This window comes from Physcomitrium patens, chromosome 25 (assembly GCF_059467195.1).
Source record: "Physcomitrium patens ecotype Gransden chromosome 25, ASM5946719v1, whole genome shotgun sequence".
NCBI lineage: Eukaryota > Viridiplantae > Streptophyta > Bryopsida > Funariales > Funariaceae > Physcomitrium > Physcomitrium patens.
Window position 1 is genome coordinate 9,855,645 of NC_143434.1, and position 22,400 is coordinate 9,878,044.

The 22,400-nt window shown below is 30.5% G+C and overlaps 1 protein-coding gene, 1 long non-coding RNA gene and 2 pseudogenes across 4 annotated transcripts; 3 read left to right on the forward strand and 1 right to left on the reverse strand.

The window, feature by feature from the left end:
- The first annotated feature begins 12,165 nt into the window (after positions 1-12,165).
- On the forward strand, positions 12,166-12,939 carry LOC149986303 (uncharacterized). The gene is made up of 3 exons (XR_016500929.1): positions 12,166-12,307; positions 12,474-12,666; positions 12,777-12,939. It is a non-coding gene; the product is annotated as an uncharacterized LOC149986303 (long non-coding RNA).
- A 56-nt stretch (positions 12,940-12,995) lies between these two features.
- LOC112277351 (palmitoyl-acyl carrier protein thioesterase, chloroplastic-like) lies at positions 12,996-15,970 on the forward strand (annotated as a pseudogene). The gene is made up of 6 exons (XR_016500928.1): positions 12,996-13,188; positions 13,420-13,553; positions 13,638-13,751; positions 13,953-14,121; positions 14,300-14,368; positions 14,483-15,970. The product of XR_016500928.1 is annotated as a palmitoyl-acyl carrier protein thioesterase, chloroplastic-like (transcript).
- Positions 15,971-17,336: 1,366 nt separating this feature from the next.
- On the forward strand, positions 17,337-18,695 carry LOC112277575 (polyubiquitin). Its single transcript, XM_024510074.3, has one exon. It carries the CDS (start codon positions 17,464-17,466, stop codon positions 18,379-18,381), a length of 918 nt encoding a protein of 305 aa, XP_024365842.2. The 5' UTR covers positions 17,337-17,463; the 3' UTR covers positions 18,382-18,695.
- On the reverse strand, positions 18,148-19,804 carry LOC112277352 (2,3-bisphosphoglycerate-dependent phosphoglycerate mutase 1 pseudogene; annotated as a pseudogene). Its single transcript, XR_016500842.1, has 3 exons — positions 19,774-19,804; positions 19,452-19,570; positions 18,148-19,344 (listed from the first exon to the last, which is right to left on the reverse strand). The product of XR_016500842.1 is annotated as a 2,3-bisphosphoglycerate-dependent phosphoglycerate mutase 1 pseudogene (transcript).
- Between the last annotated feature and the right edge of the window lie 2,596 nt (positions 19,805-22,400).

Genomic DNA, 22,400 nt, shown 5'->3' on the forward strand with positions numbered 1-22,400 from the left:
GCAATTTAATTTTTTGATTGATATTAAATTTTTTAAATATATTTAAGGCAAGTACAACAACAAGAACACAAAAAATTTACTTGTAAATGAACTATAATCCTCATAAAATCATTAAATTTGTAAATCTTTTTATTTTATTTTTTAGAATCCTAAATCATTAAGAATATCTCTCACTTTGAAAAGCCCTCAAAAACTCAATATGTCTTTATATCACATAAAATCAACTTTCAAAAAACCTTTCACAAGTTTATTCTTAAATCTTACTCTTTAATTAATCAAAAAACTCTAGAATTACCATAGGTGCATAGTTTTGTATCTTAGAATCTAATTCTAATTTTGGTTTTCAACTAATCTTCTTTGGATATCAATTCTTGGTACTTTGAGGTAATTTTTGCTAAAAATTATTCTTAAATCCTTCCTAAAGATATATATATTAATTATCTATTACATATACTTTGATTTATTTTATTTATGCTCCTATAAAGTAAGTAAAAGTTTCTTTTATAATAAGTTAGCAATAGCACTTCTTAATTTTTAGTATCTCCTTATTTATTATTTATATTTTTAAAATAATTTATTAAAATAATTGAATTTTAGCTCCTCTATAATGTAATATTTTTTTCTTTTTTCATCTAATAATTGTGTTATTACTTGACATGGGAATGTCTTAAGCTTTTATTAATAAAGAAACTACAATGTCCTATATTTTTTATTATTGATATAATTTTTTTTCTTTTGCACCAACTTGTACTAGTAATAGTCAAGTACATCTATGGTTAGCACATAGATGCACCAATCAACATGTTATCTTTCCATCTTACTCTTCTTGGACTTCAAAATTGATTTTATAAAGCTATAGTTTATTTCATGGCTGCATTTGCATCCTACCTAGTGTACTCTAAATTACAATAATCCACTATCTACTTGTAGACCTTGCTTAACTATTTTTGCTTCATATAATTTTAAAATTTTAATTCATGTTGATATATGTTTTGAAGGTTTTTTAATTTTTCCATTGTCCATATTTGAGAGTTAAGACCAAAAGATGAGTTTTTATTATACATCATCATACTTGGTGTTATATAGTAAATTGGTCATTAGGTAAAGGAAGTATTTTATTATAGAAGAGCCTAATTAAAAATATATAATAAAAAAATATAGATAAATGATAGGAAAGTAATAAAATCTATTAATATTAAATTTATTTTTATAAAAATTAATTATATTTATTTTATAGAGCCATAAATAAGATAAAATAAGATAGATTAGAAAAATAAAGAATATATACATATATAAGAGAAAGTTAGGAATTGATATTAGTAAAAATTATCTCAAGAAGACAAGAATTGATATTCAAAGAGGATTAGTTGCCAAAAAATATCAAAATCAGATTCCATTACATTAAATAGAGCACCTCCGTTAACTCTAGGATTTTTTTGTAAACAAAAAAAAAGAATTTTGAGAGAAAACTTAAGAAAAAAATTGAGTATTGATTTCATATCATTTGGATTAATATTCAAATTTTGAGGGATTTTCAAAGTTAATAATGTACTTGATGGGTTTTGATTTTGAGAAATAAAATAAGTTTACAAATTTTAAGATTTTGTGAGTTTTGTAATATGTTTATCAGTGAAATTTTAAAAATTTGTTGTTGTGCTTGTTGTAAATATGTGCAAGCAATTTGAAGTCAATTAAGTAGTTAAATTGAAGCATATGAGGATTTTGTGGGTTATGAGCTTGGAAATTTGAGATTTAGGATCAATGAGTGATTCCAATATTTAATAATATTTACAAATTAGATTGAAGAAAATTTTAGTGAAAGCAATTAAGACTTGAGTATCTACACACAATACAATTTTTGGAGCAATTGAATAGTTCAACAAAAAGAAATCAATGTTAAAATATCAACATTCAAGTCGAAATTAGAAGGCGGCCAAAAACTGAGAGGTTTTGAAAGCTTTTCTTGTAATTGGTAAGTTCAATTTTTGTTAAATTTTGTGTGCATATTAATTACTTGTTGATTGAAGTCTAAGTAAAATTTTAGTTAAGATCTATAGTTTAGTTAATATTTACTGAAATTTCATATAGTTATAGTAATTGATTGAAATTTACTTGGGATTTTTTTTAAATTATTTAAGATTTAGGGTTTTATTAGGATTTGGTCTAGGATTAGGATTTAATTTTTTTTAAAAAAATTATTAGGATTTGATTAAGATTTGATTAGAATTTAAGATTTTATTGAGATATTGTTAAGGATTAGGATTTAGGATTTGATTAGGATTTTTCTATGATTAGGATTTATAATTTTGATTAGAATTTAGAATTTTCTTGAGATTTATTTGGAACTTTTTTAGGATTTAGGATTTCATTAAATTTTGGTTTGGATTGGTTTAGAGTTTCATTAGGATTTGTTGAGGATTCAAGTAGGATTTTTATTTTTGATATTTTTTTAAGATATTTTTATTATATATATATATATATTATTAAGATTAATTTATAATATCTTTATGTTTCTTTGATAAGTTATTGAGATTTTTTTAAGATTTAATTAAAGATTAATTAATATTATATGATTCAATTAATTTTTTTCTTAGAATTCTATTAGAATCTTTAGAATAATTTTGTTGTAAGTTCTATTTTTCCTTCTACATCTAAGTGTCTAGTATATTTGCAAGCAGACTTCAAATAATACAACATTGACTTCCTTAGTATTTCACTCCATCAGCTTATATTTATAATCTTATAATAAGAATAATTTTTCCAAGTACAATAGATATGTTAGAAACAAAGAAAAATAGCACTTTTTAGCGATTTTTTTTTGCAAATATAATTATCATGGATCAAAAAAACTACTAGAACAACACTATGAAATTGTGGCATTCTATAAGTAGTCACAATGAGAAACAAAAATGAAAAATCATATTACAAGGAAAGAAGTGATAGTCCCAAATCAAATAGCTATGTATTTATTAGAGGCCATTAATTTTTCTTTGTGCATAAACAACTATGAAGGTTATAGATTTTTAATTTGGACATTGTCTTAGCAATCAATAATTCAAGATATGCATTCAAGAAGTTGAATCTACTTTTGTATATTAACTAATGAATATAAATGCTATTAATATCATATTGTGTCACTTGATAAATACTATGAATTTATAAAAAAGAAACTATAATTAAAAATCATAATATATATATATATATATATATATATATATATATAATTTAGTGTCACCAAAATTATTATATTTATTTATATTATAATATAGAGATAGTGAATCACTATTTGAAGGTTGGTGCTTATCATTTTTTTATTGATTCTTAAGATAGCATCAATTGAAATACCACCTTTGTTATTATACTTTGTCATTATTGATTGTTGCCATGGTATTTAGATTCTAATGATAAATGGCATGTTTTGACCATCCAACCCGCTCACAATTTGGACCAGCTTTGTTAAGTTTTAGTATAGTAAAAACCATTATCCCAGTTTTTATAAATCCACATTTGCATGCTCTTTGTATTATTTTTATGTAGCATAGATATTTTGCTTGCAAGTTTTTTAAATAAGTTTTCAAAGTCCTTTGTGATTGTAAGCATATTTTTAATAATTTCACTACTAATTTCTCTCTACTATTTTAGTAATTTTATATATTTTTGCATTATCTAAATTGTAGTGTCTCTTGAATGAAGGTAGTCATTGATAAAATCTTTGATAATAGTAGAAAAGTCGGCACTTTGTTGATTATATTTTATTCCTCGATGAACTACAAGGCCATTGATATTAATATGGTTTGGATAGAAGACACATATCTAACTTACATAAGAAAGGTCCTTTAAGATCTTGATTGTAAATTATGCAAGGCAACTCCTTTTAATGAACAAGCACCATTTTTTCTTTGAATCTTGAGTCTCAGTTTTGGAGATATCTCCTTTATGTATGATCTTCTGAATGGAGTCAAAAATTAATGTGGACTTTTCTTTTTTGTATCCTTTGGATGTAAGTAATATGTTTGCTACTATATTGCACTCTATTTCTTCATTAATATTAACTATTCCAAATTCTATAATATTAAAATGAAAAAAAAATGACTATAATATCCAAATCTATAATATTATTTTTTTATGATAGAAAAAACTAAAAATAAATAAATAAATAACATTACAATCAAGGATTTTAATCTTTTTAATATTTATTTTATCTTTTAGATTATACTTTGAAATAGATTTTTTACTTTTTATATGTTTTTTTCACTTACAAGTTTTGAATCTTTATGTCAAATAATAAAAACAAACCAAAATAGTATTGTAATTGTGGATACAAATCTTATGTGATTTCAAAAGCATTATATCACAAATTTTTAAATAATCTCAATTAATTTATTTAATTATTATGGATTTTATAATATATTAATTTACTAATTATATTTTTTATTATATAGATGTGTCAATTTATACACATAGTTGTTGATAAAAAAAAATACTTGCCACCTTTGTAATTACAACTTCTTCATAGTCAATCAAGTTGGTCTCATCCTACTTCCTACTTCTTATGCCATCATTCAAAACATTCAATAGAATTCAAAAACTTATGATAGAAACTTATTTCATTGAAAATTCATTTGCAGTATAAGGTTTTTAATTTTATGACATAATAACCTCATCGGAGGCATCTCTAAAGCCTTTACAATACTAGTACAAGATAATAATAATAAAAAAATGTTTGTTAAATTTTTTCACCTTAAATTGGTCAATTGATCTAGCTTCTTTGTATATTAGATCATTGAGGCAAAAACTTGGATGCTAACATAATCTTCTTGTATTAAAGATAGAAGACAATATAAGATCTATTTTTTTATCAATATCTCTACAACATTTTTTATGAACAATAGAATGTATGTTTGGTACAAAATATTTGAAGAAAAAATGAATATTATAGATAACTAGTAATTAGTTTCAACCATGAATATGGTTGATAGTACATAGATTATAATACAATGGATGCAATAGATACAAAACCACTAAAATATTAATTTGCTATTCCATTAGAAACCAAAATCCAAAATTCGACTAAGGTGACACAAGAAGAAAAAGTATTTTGAAGAAAATTATGATGTGTCTTACATCTAGTTGACATGGATATGGTTGAAATGCCTTCATTGTATCTCACTTGTCTGATTGTAGCGACATAGGTAGTATTATAAGCATAAGTGGATTTATGCATATAGGAAGAAGAGTTTGCATAGGTAAAAATGCAAGTTGTAACAACAATCTAGCATGATGTCTACAACCACAACCACAACCAAGATGCAAATATGCCATTGTAGAGTGATCTACACTACAAATATCATTCTCTATATGTAGCTTCTTACTTTCATCTCCAAGCAAGTAAGTCTACTTGAATAATCTCTCAAGTGAAGTATCCTCAAAAAAAAAGTTTAACAAATACATTTTGTAAGATTATTAATTTTGAAATCTTTTATATATGAATTTTTGTTAAAGTTTTTTTGTCAAATTTTTTCAAATTATTTTAAAAGCCTATCAAGCTTAAGCAAGCTCTCTTAAATAAGTCTTGTTAAAGAAAAATAGAATGGTCAAATTATTTAGTAAGCATATCAAGCTTAGAAAATATAAGAAATCAAGTATAGTCAAAGAAGAAAATTTTGATAAATCATTTGGTAAACTTATCAAACTTGTCAAACTTGACCAATTACTCAAATAAAGTTTTATGAAAGAAGAAAGATTGGCCATAAATTCTAACATTTTTTAGATATTTTTTTAAGAATTAATCAATTTTAATGTTATAATAAGTCTTTAAATTCTACAATAGTTTCATAATTTTTTTTTTTGCTGTAAAGATATTTATTTCACATAAATTTTGTCTACAAACTTTTATCAAAATATATATTATGAATATTATATATTAAAAAATTAAAATAGAATCTTATATATTTTTTCTTTCACTACTATAATCTTTCAAGTTTTTAAATATTTTGATAATATTATTAAATAGTTTGTAAATATATTCACATTAATTTCTATTTAAGAAGACTTTGATCTTTAAAAATATCTCAATTTTTTGTTGCAAATATAGCATTGAGTAAGCACATCTTTAATATCATTTTTTAAAGTATTAATTTAATATCTTACATACACTTGTTATAAAATTTTCTAATAATTAGAAATCCTAAAGCATAGCAAGTAAATAAAAACCTCTATGTTATTAAAAATATATTTTATAAGAACCTCCAAAAGATAGATTACAATAAATGTTTAAATAATATACATAATTTGCCTTCAATCTTATGAATTCAATCTTCTAAAAAAAATAGAAAATTTCAACTAACTTTGATTATCAAGAAGCTTCTTCATAAATTGACTACTAATATTTGTCATAGACATACATAATTACTTAGATAAGAAGAATTTGGTAGAAAAAAAATGTAAATAAATTTAATAATATCTTGTGGATAAGCTTCTTAGAAGCTTGATAGATGTAAATTTGACTTTATACATGTTTGTAGGTGATTGATAGATTAAAAACTTGGCTAATAAATTGGCTATGTATAATATATGTAAGAAATTTGCATTAAAAATTAGATACTTGTTTCAAAAGTTGAAAACATGTCAAAATTCCTATAGAATGTTATTAAATAGCTTCTAGTTAGATTGTATATATGAAAGCAAAAATAAAGCCTTCTTCACACTTATATATGCCTTTCTTGTCTATAATCTTATTTTAAGTGTCTCTAATCTTCTTGTCTTTAGCAATAGTTATTTTAGTTCTAATAATATATTATCTTTAAATAAATATCTATTCTATTTTAATGACACAAGAGTGTATTGAGGATTTTATTGTTTTTGATTCATATCCTTAATAATACCTCACATAAAAAATATAAATAAATAAATAAATAAAACCTACAATTACATTTCTTATTTTTTCAATAATTTTTTACTATCTCTAATTATTTTATACAAAAAAATTAATGCATAAAAATAAATTTTTATATAAATATAATATATTATAAAAATATTTATTTCAAATATCTAAAAATTTATTAAAAAATAATTAATTAATATTTATATCTTAAAAAGCAACTAATATTTGATTCTTGAATATATTCTTTTGCTTATTTGAGCTTAGTTTAAGTCTTAAAATCTTGTTTAATTACCACAAGACCTTCATACACAGATAATTTAAATATTTTTTATGATTAATTTACATAATAAACTTCAAACTTGTTTTATAAATACAAAATTGATTCATATCTTTCTAAAATATTAATCTAAAATACTTTGATAAAATACAAATAAATTTTTTATGATTATTAAATAGCTCTATTTTTTAAATTATATTATGAATGTGATATATAACTAAATATATATTATGATAATGTATTTTAAAAAATATATAATTGATATTTTTTCCAATCATTTTCATATTTTTAGTCTCTTATTATATAATTATAATAAAAAATACATAAAAATTAAATTAATAATTTTATACACTATATGAAAATCACATCAAACAAATAAAGATTTCAACATATAAAATCAGCCACATAAACTTCATCCAAATATTTTATGTTATATAAATCTATACAACTTCAAATATTATCTTCACCTAAGTCTTGCACAATAGAAACATAATTATTCACTATTCCAACATTACCCTCAATCAATAAAACTTTTTGTGCTTGCATCATAAATATTTCCAAATTCTACATTTTACCAACTAATGTCAATCCATTATGATACTTGAGAATACAGTCAATCAAATTCAAATCATACATCAATATACTTTGTACCAACTATACAAAAAAACTATGTTGTGTACAAAAATGTCAATAATTCTAGTTTGGGTCTTAGCAAGTTTGACACAACATCACAAATTTAAGCTATAAAGTAAATCCTAACTCACCATGGCCAAAGGTTTAGCTTCCTCAAACTCACATCCTAAAAGTTGACAATTTTTTAAGTTTCAACTACAACTATTTAACTTTAAATTGATGAGTGGCAATGAAGTATTTCAAATTCATCAATATCTACATAGTACTCATTGTACTGCCAATTTTGTTTTTGAAAAGCTAAATTATGTTCTTACGATTAACTATTCTTCACATGTACTCAAGCAAAAGAATTAATTGCTGATATGGTGAACAATTAAATTATATGTCAAAGAAGGCCATAGTAATCATGTCAAAACCAAAACAATAGAAACCCAGAGGATTACCTACCTTCAAATGAATAGTGAACAACTACAAACCATGAAGAAATGTTCCAAACTTTTATGCAAAAGAGAGATTAATGGGCATGCACAGCATGAACAATAGAAATATCAATGCAAGAACAATTAATGCAAAAACACCAATGCACTTAATAACACAATATTCTAAACAACATGAACATGAAATTAGGCTTCTATTAGGATTTCAATATTTTGCTAGTGCTACAAATCTTTCTTTCATTTATTGGTAATAAAGTTATAAAGTTATATTATTAAGATCCAGAAGTAAGAAGTCCTATAAAGAAAGAAAAATAACCATTATAAAGAAACAATCTATAACAAAAAAAATAACTTGTCCAAGTCTCCAATGAAACTAACAATAAAAATACTCATATCTTATTATTATTATTATTATTATTACTTATTTTTTGTTGATCATTTTTTTATTAAACAGAATAAAAAATATTAATGATATATTTTAATTATCAAAGTATCTATTTTATTTCCTTCTAATATTTTTTCGATAAATTTACCATGTTTGTGCAAATATCACTTATAATATACAAGTTATTAAATTTAATACCTATATTATAATTATATGATATTTTTCAGATATATGAACTTTTCAACCCTCTATTTTAAAAATTATCTTAAGTAATAAATTATAAGGAGACTTATTAATTATTCTTTTTTACTCTATCCCTTTTATAATCACTATGAATATTAAAATCTTTTAAATTTTTGAAAAATCTAATAAATTAGAAGCCATTTTTTTTCTTAATTTTTCCTTTAATTTTTTGGTTTTTTAACTTGATTTTTTTACAACTAATATAACTTCAATACATAATATAAACTATATGGAGTTAAATACATAAAAAAATGCAAGTTTTTTGTAATCCATCTATACTAAATGGAAAAAATTATAAGTTATATTTACTTAAAAACTTTTATATAAATTTTTTAAGATGAATAATCTTAATATCTTGAACATATTAATTATCAACCATAAGTATTTAATTTATTATTTTAATAATAATATTGATATTTTAGTAAGTCCATAATATTTTGATAGTAATGATTCATAGTCAAAATATTATTAAATTTATGTTTTTAGCAAAGAAATTGAAAAAAATATTTTTGCACAAAGAATTTATTTTTTTGAATTTTTTATAAATTTTTTTAAAACTAATTAATAGTATTTATTAAAACTATTAAAATTAAATTAAAATAGAAGAACATTTGAATAATTTTATTTATTTATTTAAAATAATGAAAATAATAATAATCTAGTATTATTGATAACGTCTCTTTCTTTCTCTCTCTCTCTCTCTCTATATATATATATATATATATATACATATATAAGTAATTTTTTTAAAGATATTTTGTGAAGATATTAATATTAAAATATTATTTTTTAATAAAAATAATTAGAATATGGTTTTAAAAATATCTTGATTCTAAATTTTTTTGGCACTTGATAAAAATAAATATTTTAATAATATAAAAGTATTTTTATATTTGCGTTTGAAGTAGTATTTTATTGATATAAACTTTTATAGTATCGTACAGTGTTTTGTAAGGATTGTGGTTAATTTCCAAGTCATGATTTGATAGTATATGTTGTGAGTTCATTAAAAGCTCATGCATGGTTGGTATATTTTAAAATAATTATTTTAAATTTTAAATTTTAATTAATTCTAGAATATAACAAGTGTAGCTATTGTATTTTCATTTTTATAATTTTTTTTACTATAAAGAAAAAAATGATTAGGTTACTAATCTCGAATTATGCTCTTTTATTTATTTTCATCATATTTTTGTCTAACAATTCATTTGTCAAAAACATTTCTCTTCAAATAATTATGAATTTAGTATGTTACCCATTTATATCCACTAAATACTTCTAATATTTTCGTATTCATTTTTTTTATCAGCAATATAAAAAATAAATAAATAAATAAATAATCACTGGATCTAGTTGAATATTTAAGTAATGACTATCTAATTCTTCTAACATTCACAGAAGTTTAATATTGTAATGTTTAGTTTATGAATTTTTTTTAAAAATAAAATATTCTCTCAAAATCTGAGTTTTTTTTTTTTTTTTTTTTTTTTTTTTTTTCTGGTTTACCAAATATAAGTGGAATACCTCAATAGACACTATCTTATGTTTTAGTTTGCAAAGTTATTAAATAATCACAAGTTTATTGCCATTTACTGTTTTTCTTGAGTCTATGATTTGATTATTTTATTTATTTATTGCTTTTTATACTTTTCCTTTTTTTTACCTTTCAAAATACTTGTTGATTTATTTTTTCTTGGTAAATTTTGGAATTTAAAGGTATTGACTAGTTTCTTTTATTGATAAAGGGTTACGTCTAATCAGTACAATTCAAAAGAAAAAATCCAGACCCATTTTATACCAATCAGATTCTTATTCTTAAAAATTCACTCTTCAGTATGATATTCTTAATAAGATGCTAAAATTGAATAGAAAAAGCAACATGTCATCAATCATTTTGGCTATGATTGTTGTGTAAGAACTAATATCCAATCAAATTTATTTAATAATTACCATCCAATTAAAATAAATTGAATGGACCGATTGTCATGGAAATACAAAATTAATTACTTTAAACACTATCATAATTCAATCACTAATGCTAGTTTCAATTAGTAAAGTACAATCTTCATTGGTTAAATACACAATTGAAGGAGAATGTACACTGGAAAATGAATTATTCAATTGGTAGAAACTGGTTACCTTGTGCACCATCAAGAAACTAATCTAAACGATTCTTATTATTATTATTATTATTAATATATATGTCGATGAGGATTTTATGATAAATTGTTGAAAAAATAGATTTAATCATGAGATTTGAAACAAAATTGGAATCACTAAATGATCATGAACAAGATAATAATGTGGAAGGAAGCGTTCCAAATCAATGGAATTTCATTATGTAATTTAATAAAATCTCATACCTGTAAGAATAGCCAAAACTTAATTAATTCATAAGTAAAAATAACCAAATATTTAAAACTTGGTGGAAATAAGAATAAGTCATTAATGAATATTTTTGAAATTTAAAAATAATAGTAAAAAAGCCAGCCAATAGCAGACTAAAATCAAATATTTAAATGTTAAAACAACCAAAAATATTATAAACTAAAAAAAACTATTATATAATTGAGTATGGAAAATTCAAAAATAATAAAGTACACTTGCTTTTTCAATTAACAATAACAATAATAAAAATAAAACACGACATCAATGAACTTTTAAAGCCGAGTTGGCAGTGCCATCAAAGCACACCTAACTACCGAATTGGGGACCCCCCCCTTTTCTTTTTCTTTTTCTTTTTTCTTTTCTTTTCTGCTGAGTTAAGGCCACCATTCTGATTGGAACCCCATTATAAGCCCAGTCTTACACCCTTGGGACAAAAACATGTAAAACAATGATAATAATAATTATACGTAACAATATATAAAAATGTACGTGTATGTATGTATGTATGTATGTATATGTATGATGTATGTATGTATGTATGTATGTATGTATGTATGTATGTTACATCGCCTTTCTTGTGTATCATTAAATAATGGGTGGCACCATACCTTAGTCCCTAAATCCTAACTTACCCTAAACCTGGAGGACAGTGTCCGGAGAGATATAGTTATTAAGGGATGTGGGAGAGTCAGTCAGGCGGGTAGAGTCGGTTTGGCTGGCTGGGTGGCTCCGGTTGTCCGTAGTTGCGATGATCAGGTCGTTGGTACACGCGATTACCTGCCCCGCTGCGGCTCATCAATGCCTTTCCTGCTTCTGCTCATGAGAGCATGGCAGCCTGTGCCACGACCCTGCAGGCTTTCTTGTGTCGCTCCGACGCTCTCCAGTGAGTGGATACCATCCGTGAAGGCACCGAGCAGGACTACACGACTTGCTGCTCTCCCTTGAGCAAAATGAGATGCCGTATAGTTCTGCGACGTCTGGGATAGAGAGTCGAGCGTATCGATTACTTGATACATAAGTTATAGGAGGGCGTCACACATTAGAATGAAATCGACGCGCAGGTTGGTATACATCACGGAGATGTAAAGGTGTACTAGAGAGTGGAAAATCCCTCACAAGCGATGTGCGCTTTTTTCATTGCATGCTTTGTCATTCGATCAGTTTGCACTCGGCCCCAGAGATAGCACTATCCTTCCACGTCGAAGCTAACTTCTTGTGTTGATGCAGCTGTCAGCTGATTTTTGACCCTGGGAGTACATCCACCAACTGAGGAAGGCATTGAGACAAATCTGTTCATAGGCATGGAAGCACCCATCGTTGTGACGATTGGGTTGGCTTCCGCCGCCTCTACCTCCCATCCTTGCACCTTCGGCAAGTCGGGTCTTCGCATGCTCCGCAGTGTGCAGCGATGTTTTCAGAGGTAAGCTGTGTCGACAGATTTGCATGAATCCATTTCATGACTTCAGTTCATTTAAGACCACCCTGGATATTAATCTTTTCGGTAACCAATTCACTGCATTTTTGTTGCAGGGAAGGAATGAAATGGCGCAAGGACACCAAACCCTTAAAGGTTCGCGCGAATGCGGTGGCGGGAGAATTCATGAATGTGAATGAGATTCGGCTAAAGTTAATCGGAAAGATTCATCCGTGGGAAAGTACGAAGCTGAGCTTGGTAATGGGAGCTACAATTTAGGCCATCAACAGGCTCATTCTCAACAGGAGAAGCATGCTGCCGTGTTGAGCTGGTGGATGGCACTGCTTGTAAGCTTTATTCTTGCCATTGAGAAGCAGAAAATTGTTTTGGACGGCGGTATGGCGCTAGATACCCTGAGGCGGGGAAAGCTGGTAGAGAATCGTGTATCGTCAGACGTTTGTGATACGATCATATGAAGCAGGTTTCGACAAGATTGCATCAATAGAGACCATTGCTAACCTTTTCCAGGTAACTTAACCTTCTTCAGAAACTCGGCTGTGTTTTTTTTCTTGGTACAAGAAATTGGGTTTCGTCGCCTCGTCGTTACGAAAGTTCATATCTGATATTGAAACCTTCAATTCGTAGGACTGCGGTGTTCAATTTGAGGATAGATCAATGTCACAAAGTCATTCTATCACCAATGAAGTGACAGAGATTCAAGTGTAAAATGACGCTGTGGAATTTGGCATTGTGCCACAGGAAACGACGTTAAACCATGTGGTGATGTCCAAATGTGTCGGGGATGGAATGGGCACAACTCATGCAATGATGCGCCACCGCTTGATTTGGGTCGTGACACGGATGCACGTCGAAGTTGACCGCTACCCTGTCTGGTAAGCTGATGCGTCAAGCTCGACCTCCGTATCAATTCTGGTTCATCTTTCTGCGGGATTTAACTCAGCTGGTCATGTTTGCAGGGGAGATGTGGTCGAAATAGACTCGTGGGTAGATGCGGAAGGCAAGAACGGTATGCGACGAGATTTCATTGTACGAGATTATACTTCTGGTGAGGTGATTGCGAGAGCTACCAGGTGTGTGTTCTAAGGTCGTGTTGCCTCCGTTGATGGTTCTCACGAGGAGACTTCTAGCTCCCTGAGCGCCTGATGGAATGCTGGTCGATGAAGTAGATTTGAAAGAAAACTAAGAGGTCTTGTCTTCCTGTAGCAATTTAGTCGCTTGAGCAGTCAGAACTTGCTTCTATGCCTCATCCTAAGCTGTGATCATCGATGCAGCACATGGGTGATGATGAATCAAGATACTACGCGACTGTCGAAGATCCCTGAAGACGTGCTTGCTGAGATTTCCCCCTTCTACTTGAACAAGAAGTGTATGCAGAGCGAGAGATGCCAAAAGATAAAGAAATTGACCAGCAGTGCACCGTATATTAGATCCGACCTCGTGGTAAATGCTAACCAAATTTTATTCCCACCACGCTCACTCGTGAATTGTTATAATTGTGTGAAAACTCTTCAATTGGAAGACCCTACTTCTCATTGAAAAGTTCCCACGTTCCTCATCTGCTCGTAACAGAATCCTCATGCCCCAGCAACATAATCCGGGTTTTGCCTGTTCCTTGTAGCCGCGCTTGAGGGACATCGACATGAATCAGCATGTGAACAACGTCAAGTACATCAGCTGGGTCTTCGAGGTTGGCATTCTAACTCAAACGGCCACCATATGACAGTCACAGCACTTGAAATGAAAGCTTCTGTCACCCTACTATGTTTGCGAGATTGAGGGGCGCCCTTGAGCTGTGATGCAGAGTGTGCCGCAGTCGCTGGTCGTTGCCCATGAGCTTGCCAGCATGACCCTGGAGTACAGACGCGAGTGCACCCCTTCCGACGTCGTTCAATCCCTTTCATGCCCGGACACACATCATTCCACATTGGGCGAATGTCGGAACGACAGTTCGTCACTTCACAGCGGTTTAGACGGCTCCCCGGACGCTGTATCCTGCTCCGAAGGCGCTCTCAAGAGCGCCACGTTCAGTCTCCCGAAAACAGGTCCCGTGCAATACACTCACCTGGTGAGAATGCAGTCCAACGGTGCCGACATAGTCTATGGAAGAACTGAGTGGAGGGTGAAAGACAGATACGCTGGAGCAAACGGAACTAAGCCGTGTGTAAGTCACAACTCATCGTGGGCTTGGCAGAAACCTACCATTCCTCACAAAAACCAACAAGTTCCGTGGCCCTGCAAGTGATGCTCTCCATCGAACTCATAACTGGCAACTGCCAAAGGATACGTCGTGACGTAGCCTAGATCGAAGCAGGTTTCTCACAAACCGTTTACATGATCTCTCTGAACGATGCCTAATCGCAGTCAGAACCCCCTGTCACGTACTGCTCCAGTCAGACGTGCACCTCATCTTTGCTCAACAGACCAGCAATTCCTGGCATCGCACGACACCACTAACCCAACAGATGTCGAAACTTTCCACATCGAGGCCGGAGACGAAGCGCCCACCTCAGTATGCACTGGAGGTTGTGAAGCTGATGCCAATTGACGCAGCATGTCGCTTGTACATGTGATCCAATGCAGAGTACATAAAATGAAAAAGAAGAAAAAGAAGAAAAAAAAAAGACATACACACAAGCACAACCAAACACACACACACACAAATCTGTCCTTGGTACGTCAACACCAAACAATCTAGAACTGTCAATAATTTGCAGACAGTCTGCCTCCGAGAGGCTGTCAACGGCGAATGAAAAGTTACATCAATGTCGACTGGAGCTTCGTTACTTCTGTAGATACTAGATGTGAATAATATCATTCATCGGAGCCTGGTCACCGTTCAGTTTGGATTAAACCCATATTCAAATGTGGGTTTAATCCAAACTGGAAATTTTATTGAGTAAAGATGATGGTTTTAGGTCATTAGGAACTACTAGATTTCAAATAAGCTTCCATGGTGACTTTTGTCGACTTTTTGGGCAGACGTAGTGTTGGGTGACCTGCGAGCGCATTGCTATTGACATTACATTGTAATTAGTGGAATAATAACGTGGGTGTGTATATATATATATATATATACATATATAGTTTTTACATTCATACATACATATATATAACGTTTTCATAGACTGAACAGGGACGAGGCTTTGACAAGCGTAATTATTCACACGTCTATGTAAAACATATATACAGAGGGTTCAATCGCCTCGCTGTTCCTATGCTTATAAACTTCATTGTTATCCGAAAATAAAAGATGCACTGGTTAGTGATTACTGTGCAAACTAAAGTAGATGTTACCACAACTAGAATTGTTTCCTAATATTACATTGAAGTTTTGCTTTAAACCTACGAATTTCAACTTGAAAATAGAAAAGATTATGTAATTGATGCTTCAAATTTCCATAATATTTTTATTTCCGGTATTAATGTTTAGTAATTTTTTTGTGTATTTCATTAATTCATCTGATGTGTAATGTTTATGAGAAGAGGATGAGAGCTCCAGTTGGTTAAACAAAAAATATATTTCATACTATAGAGATGCCTTTACTTTGAAATTGCTGAAAAAATATACAATCATTGTAATATTTTTCCTTTTATTGATTTAAAATAAAATAAAAAAATTATATATATATATATATAAACCTGTGTTGATTATCATTTTTTTTCTTTTTACGTAAGACTACCTATAGTGCATGAAGTAATAATATATATATATATATATATATATATACCCAGTAGAATGAGGATTTTTTAATACATGCTTACACTTATGTAATTGTAGGGCAAATGAAAAAATCATAAATATGCAAATATAGGCATATCTATATACAGTAGAGATGCATCACAATTATATGTGCATTGTTATTATTTAATTACGTTTAATTTTAAATTTCTTTATATATATATATATATATATATATATTTTTTAAAAGTCACGATAACAGCCCCAATTGTTTAGATACAGATCACAAGATACAATCCAATGATTTTCCAACATTGGTTAACATGAAATGGAAGAAAATAAGTTTATTAATGATATAACATCACTAGCAATAATAAAATACTATTAATTATTATTAAAATTTACTTGAAGGATAAGAGAAAAGAAGAAGAAGAAGAAGAAGAAAAAAGGGTATGAAAATGCACCATGTATTATTTAGGATTGATTTTGAATTCACGGAATCAAGCTGTGATCGCAGTTGAGTTTAGATGCATCCAGAAGAGTCTGGATTCGGTGGCCACTCCAAGCATTTCATCTCGTCCACGTGTGAACGCATTCTCTGAGATGGATATTATCCAGCCACACGTCAGTGTGAACATTCTATAATCGATGCACACAGATAGTGACAGGTGTCAAATAACGACACTTGCTGAGGACGTTTCGTGCTTGAGTCGCGGTCCTTCTCAGTACTTTCCTCCCTTACTCATGACGCAGATTCCTTCGTAATTGCTCCAACCACTAATTCACATCCATCGTGCTTCCATTAAAGATCATCAAAACCAACAGAGAACGAATTATTCATCCTGCGTTTGGGAACAGTTTAGCATCCAAAGCATTCGTCCATTACTCTCTCTCTCGGTCTTAGGACATCGACCCCCTTCAAGTTGATTCGTATATAAAGCCCTGGAGCCATTCTTTCGAAGCCATATTCAGTTCAGTTCTCGCGGACAGATCGGAGTTCAGTGTAGAGGTGTCGCGTTGAGAGTAGGCTCGAGGCAGTGGAAGAGTTTGAGTGATTTCTGCTCGTGTTTGGGAATCGTTCGAGGTTGATTGATTAGTACAATATGCAGATCTTCGTGAAGACTTTGACGGGTAAGACCATCACCCTTGAGGTGGAGAGCTCCGATACGATTGACAATGTGAAGACCAAGATACAGGACAAGGAGGGCATCCCGCCTGACCAGCAACGACTTATCTTCGCAGGGAAGCAATTGGAAGACGGGCGTACGTTGGCCGACTACAACATCCAGAAGGAATCTACATTGCACTTGGTGCTCCGGTTGAGAGGTGGCATGCAGATCTTTGTGAAAACGTTGACTGGCAAGACCATCACCCTTGAGGTTGAGAGCTCCGATACAATTGACAATGTGAAGACGAAGATTCAGGACAAGGAAGGCATTCCTCCAGACCAGCAGAGGTTGATCTTTGCAGGCAAGCAACTGGAGGACGGACGAACCCTAGCGGACTACAGCATCCAGAAAGAGTCCACTCTTCACTTAGTCCTTAGGTTGAGGGGAGGGATGCAGATTTTTGTCAAGACCTTGACCGGGAAGACGATCACTCTTGAGGTCGAGAGTTCAGATACAATTGATAATGTGAAGACCAAGATACAGGACAAGGAGGGCATCCCGCCTGACCAGCAACGACTTATCTTCGCAGGGAAGCAATTGGAAGACGGGCGTACGTTGGCCGACTACAGCATCCAAAAGGAATCTACACTGCACTTGGTGCTCCGGTTGAGAGGTGGCATGCAGATCTTTGTGAAGACTTTGACTGGCAAGACCATCACCCTTGAGGTTGAGAGCTCCGATACAATTGACAATGTGAAGACGAAGATTCAGGACAAGGAAGGCATTCCTCCGGACCAGCAGAGGCTGATCTTCGCAGGGAAGCAATTGGAGGACGGTCGTACCTTAGCCGACTATAATATCCAGAAGGAATCCACGCTCCACCTGGTCCTTCGATTGAGAGGTGGTATGTAGGTTTCTGCGCAGACAACTACCCTGAAGTTGTATAGTTCGGACACTGTTTGCAACGTAAGAAGGATTTATATTAGCCAAGCTACTCCTGAACAGCAACATCTTTTCGTGGACGGAGTTAGAAGTCGGCCGTACTTTGGTAGATTTCAACATGCATGAGGAAATACAACTCTTGGGTAAAGATTTGAAGAGAGGCCTGTATTAGAATCCTCGATGGGCATTGTATTCATCTAGACAGCGAAGTAATGTGACTTGAATTATCTTAAAAATTGTACAGCAATATGATTTGACACATTTTTATAAATATTATTACAACATCAGCGTGTAAACTGAATAGAACATGTAGGTGTTGGTGATGTCATTATATGGTGAGCTATACTGTGAACATGTTAATCATGAGGTTCGAATCTGTCATTTATGGAACTATCATCATTCCTGGAATTATGATGCATCAATACACTAATATCTTAAATTCCACATGTGAACATTGTAAAATATCCTGATATTATGAATGTCTTTCGCATACATTAGAACATCTTCTGCATATTGATGCATGTTTATCTACAAATACTTGCATCTAATTCCGCTATTTCGATACGTCCTTTTACCTACACCTACAGAACAGACAAGTGCAAGCACCATGTGAAATCCATAATCAAACTCTCTGCTCTAAAGTTGGCATGCGTAGGTTAGAGCAAAACTCTAGAAAATGATCGGACGCGTACCGCAAAGGAAAGATTTTGAATAGATTCATGGTGATCACTTCGTCTGACCATTGGTCCAACTGGATTACCCCGGCGAAGAAACTTAGCATTCTTCAAAGTGTAAATCATGGGTATGCCGGTTGAGAGCTCTAGTTCGATAACTTCCTGAAGTAAGTTTATCCAAATAAATTATAATTGCACGCAAGGAATTGCCGTGAGCCGCAATCAATTTATTCTTCCTAGGTCTGAGCTCTGGAACCACCTGCTCAAACATCATCCACCAGGGGACTTCAGAATAACTTTAGGAGACCGAAAAAGACGACATTACTGGAGAGATGTTCAGAGCTGAACGATGATGGAATTTCTTACGTTTTCCACGATATACTTGACAGCACGATCGGCACACATCTCCAGACTCTCTCCGTTGGGAGGAGGGATGTCGTAACTTCGTCGCCATTCTTTGACCTTGTCGGCGCCAAACTTCAAGCCTTACAATTCACCGTACCTACATGTCGGACAGGGAATATGAGTCTTATTTTAAAATTTGGTGGCAAGTCAAGGCAGAACAAATTTGAAAGGGAAACCAAATTAATCTTCCAAATTTTTACAAACACTAGTAATGCTTCTAAATCTCATAATTCTTTCTGCTAGAAATATTCTGAATATTCTTCGATCACATTTGATAATGTACGTGAAAAGAGTGCAATCGAGTAAACTGCCATATAAACTCAAATTCGTTCATTAAGCTTCCATGCTGTGACAACAGAGATGACCTCGACTGTATTGCTAGAGATTCTGCTCCATGCTTCTGCTCTCTCGCTTTCGTTATGCCAAATCACAGGCATCTAAAAGATAGAAGCCTCACTACTCTTAACGGTTTACACCACAAACTCAACACATTAACTCCCACAACATTGTACTGTCAGCCAACATGCACAAATGGCCACTTGAACGTTGTGCTCACAACATAGCCAGTCAAGGTTCAGAGGTCAGGAAGATTTAGGGGGTCACCTTCTGACGATGATACGTCATGGCGAGCATGGCGGTCATCTGAGCCGGGATGAGGCCCAAACTGAAAATTGTGTCCACCGGAGGCTCGCTAATGCGCTTGCCCGCTTCGATCGCTTCGTCCACGCCCTTCTGAGACAGAGTAACGTCCGCACGACCCGTGAAAAGATTCTTCGATTATCTCAATACCCTCGTAGTTTCGATTCATTCTCGCTGCGTGAGCTCTGACAACCCTTAGTTGAACAAAAACTTGTTTGAAAATACTTGATGACCAAAATTGAGACAAGGTACTCTTGGTCTTGTTTAAAAGCACACACGAATTTGATTTTGTTTTGGAGGCCATGAAGTGCGTAACAAGTTTCTTCAAATAGAATAAGCGGAATTGGCATCACCATTTGGCAACAACAATGAACTTCGATTTATTGTGTTCATGGCTTGAAGTTTGAAATAAGATGAGGAAAAAATAGATGAGAATGGTACATGATGGTAAGAACAAAGGTGGGTCAATTTTAGATTTACTTGGATCACTTTGATATTTTTTGAAACGTCAATTTAAGATTTACTTGGGTCTCTATAATTTTTCTGAAGGTTCTATAAAAATGAACAATTTCTTGCTTTTGCTAGAAAAAACTAGTTCAATATTTGTTTTACAAACTATCATGTATGGAACAAAAACAGCAGTATAAATAAATTAACTTTATTTAAATTACTTAACACAAAGTTGTGGCATTTATAACATAAAAAATGAAAAGCATTTTCAATACAAAAATTTTAACAATTATATATATATATATATATATATATATATATATATTATAAAAAATCTTTATTTGTGTAAAGAATAAATAACGATTGATAAATTCAGAATAATTATGAAATTTTTATTTTATGTAGAAAATACAATAATAGAATAATAATGACTTGAAAAAATATATTTTTAACTTCTGAAAAAGCAAGGGGATTTTATACTTAGAATCCACATTAAGAGATCATAGTTCAAAAATTCTTACCAAGGTCCTCCGCTTGGTAAAAAAAATTAATTTCTTTCGAAATCCTTGGCCTTTAGATGTAGTAGAAAGTAAATAAGAAGTTAAGAAATAATTTGAATACTATTTTTATTACAAGTTAAAATATGTCAATCCATAATTTGATTTTAATAATTATGATAAGTAATATATATATATATATATATATATATATATATATAATTGTAGCAAATTTTGACATTACTTCTTAAAGTTTTCTAAAAACCACCTCTTGAGATGAGTGAAATAGAAATTTTGTAGGACATAATTTATTCTATATAGAAATTAATGTGTTCTACCTCATCTTTTCTTTATAGAGCTTTTGGATTGATTTTTCTAAGTATAAAACTAATTAAGTAAAGCTTCTTAATTTCAAACAATCAAAAGATTTACAAGTTGTAGAATCTTATCTTATTCTTTATGAATAAAGATTTTTTGATTTTATATATTATTATTTGCTTTATCTAAAAGTCTATTTTTTTGTAGTCATGTCTCTAATGAATTTACTTTTATGATAAAGTTACAATTATATTTTTTAGAAGAAATAATATAAAATTTATAAATAGATTGAGACAATAGGTGTTCCAAGGACATAAGTTGTCATTTTTTAAAATATACATATTAAAATAAAATATAATAAAATAAACTATTACTACAATACATAGACTATTTTTCTTTCAAAAAAATAACTTAAAATAAAGAGTTAAAAACAAGCAAAGATGCACAAGAATGTTAATGAAACCCGATGCAAAAAAAATAACAAAAATAACAAAAAAAAAACAAAAAATTTGCAATGTGGTTAGAAGATTGATCCTTCTTGCACATTTTTACAACCCAAAAATCATTTACTTATATCATAATTTATCATAACAAGTCAAATTTGTACTTAACCACACACATCCACAAATAGTCAGATATTATTATACTATTATTTAATTGTGCATCAATAAAACAAATCAGCTCAATTGGATATCATTATCATCATTATTTTGTTCATTCTACTAATTACACATCATTATATTGTAAAAAGAGACACATCAAAACATCTAAACACCTTTCTAGTGTCGATAAGCAATTTTTTAGTGTCCACATTTGCACTTATCAAACTCCACTTTTATCCTCCATTCCTTTTTTCTTTCTTTCTTCTCTCAAATTATATATATATATATATATATGTATATATATTTATTAAACAGACCCATGCTTTTACTAAATAGACCCACTTTTGATAAAGAATATGGTAATCATAATGAATGTGGTTGGTTTTTATTGGTTGTAGATCCAA

Coding starts and splice junctions, on each gene's coding strand:
- LOC112277575 (XM_024510074.3), top strand. CDS start 17,464: ATGCAGATCTTCGTGAAGACTTTGACGGGTAAGACCATCACCCTTGAG.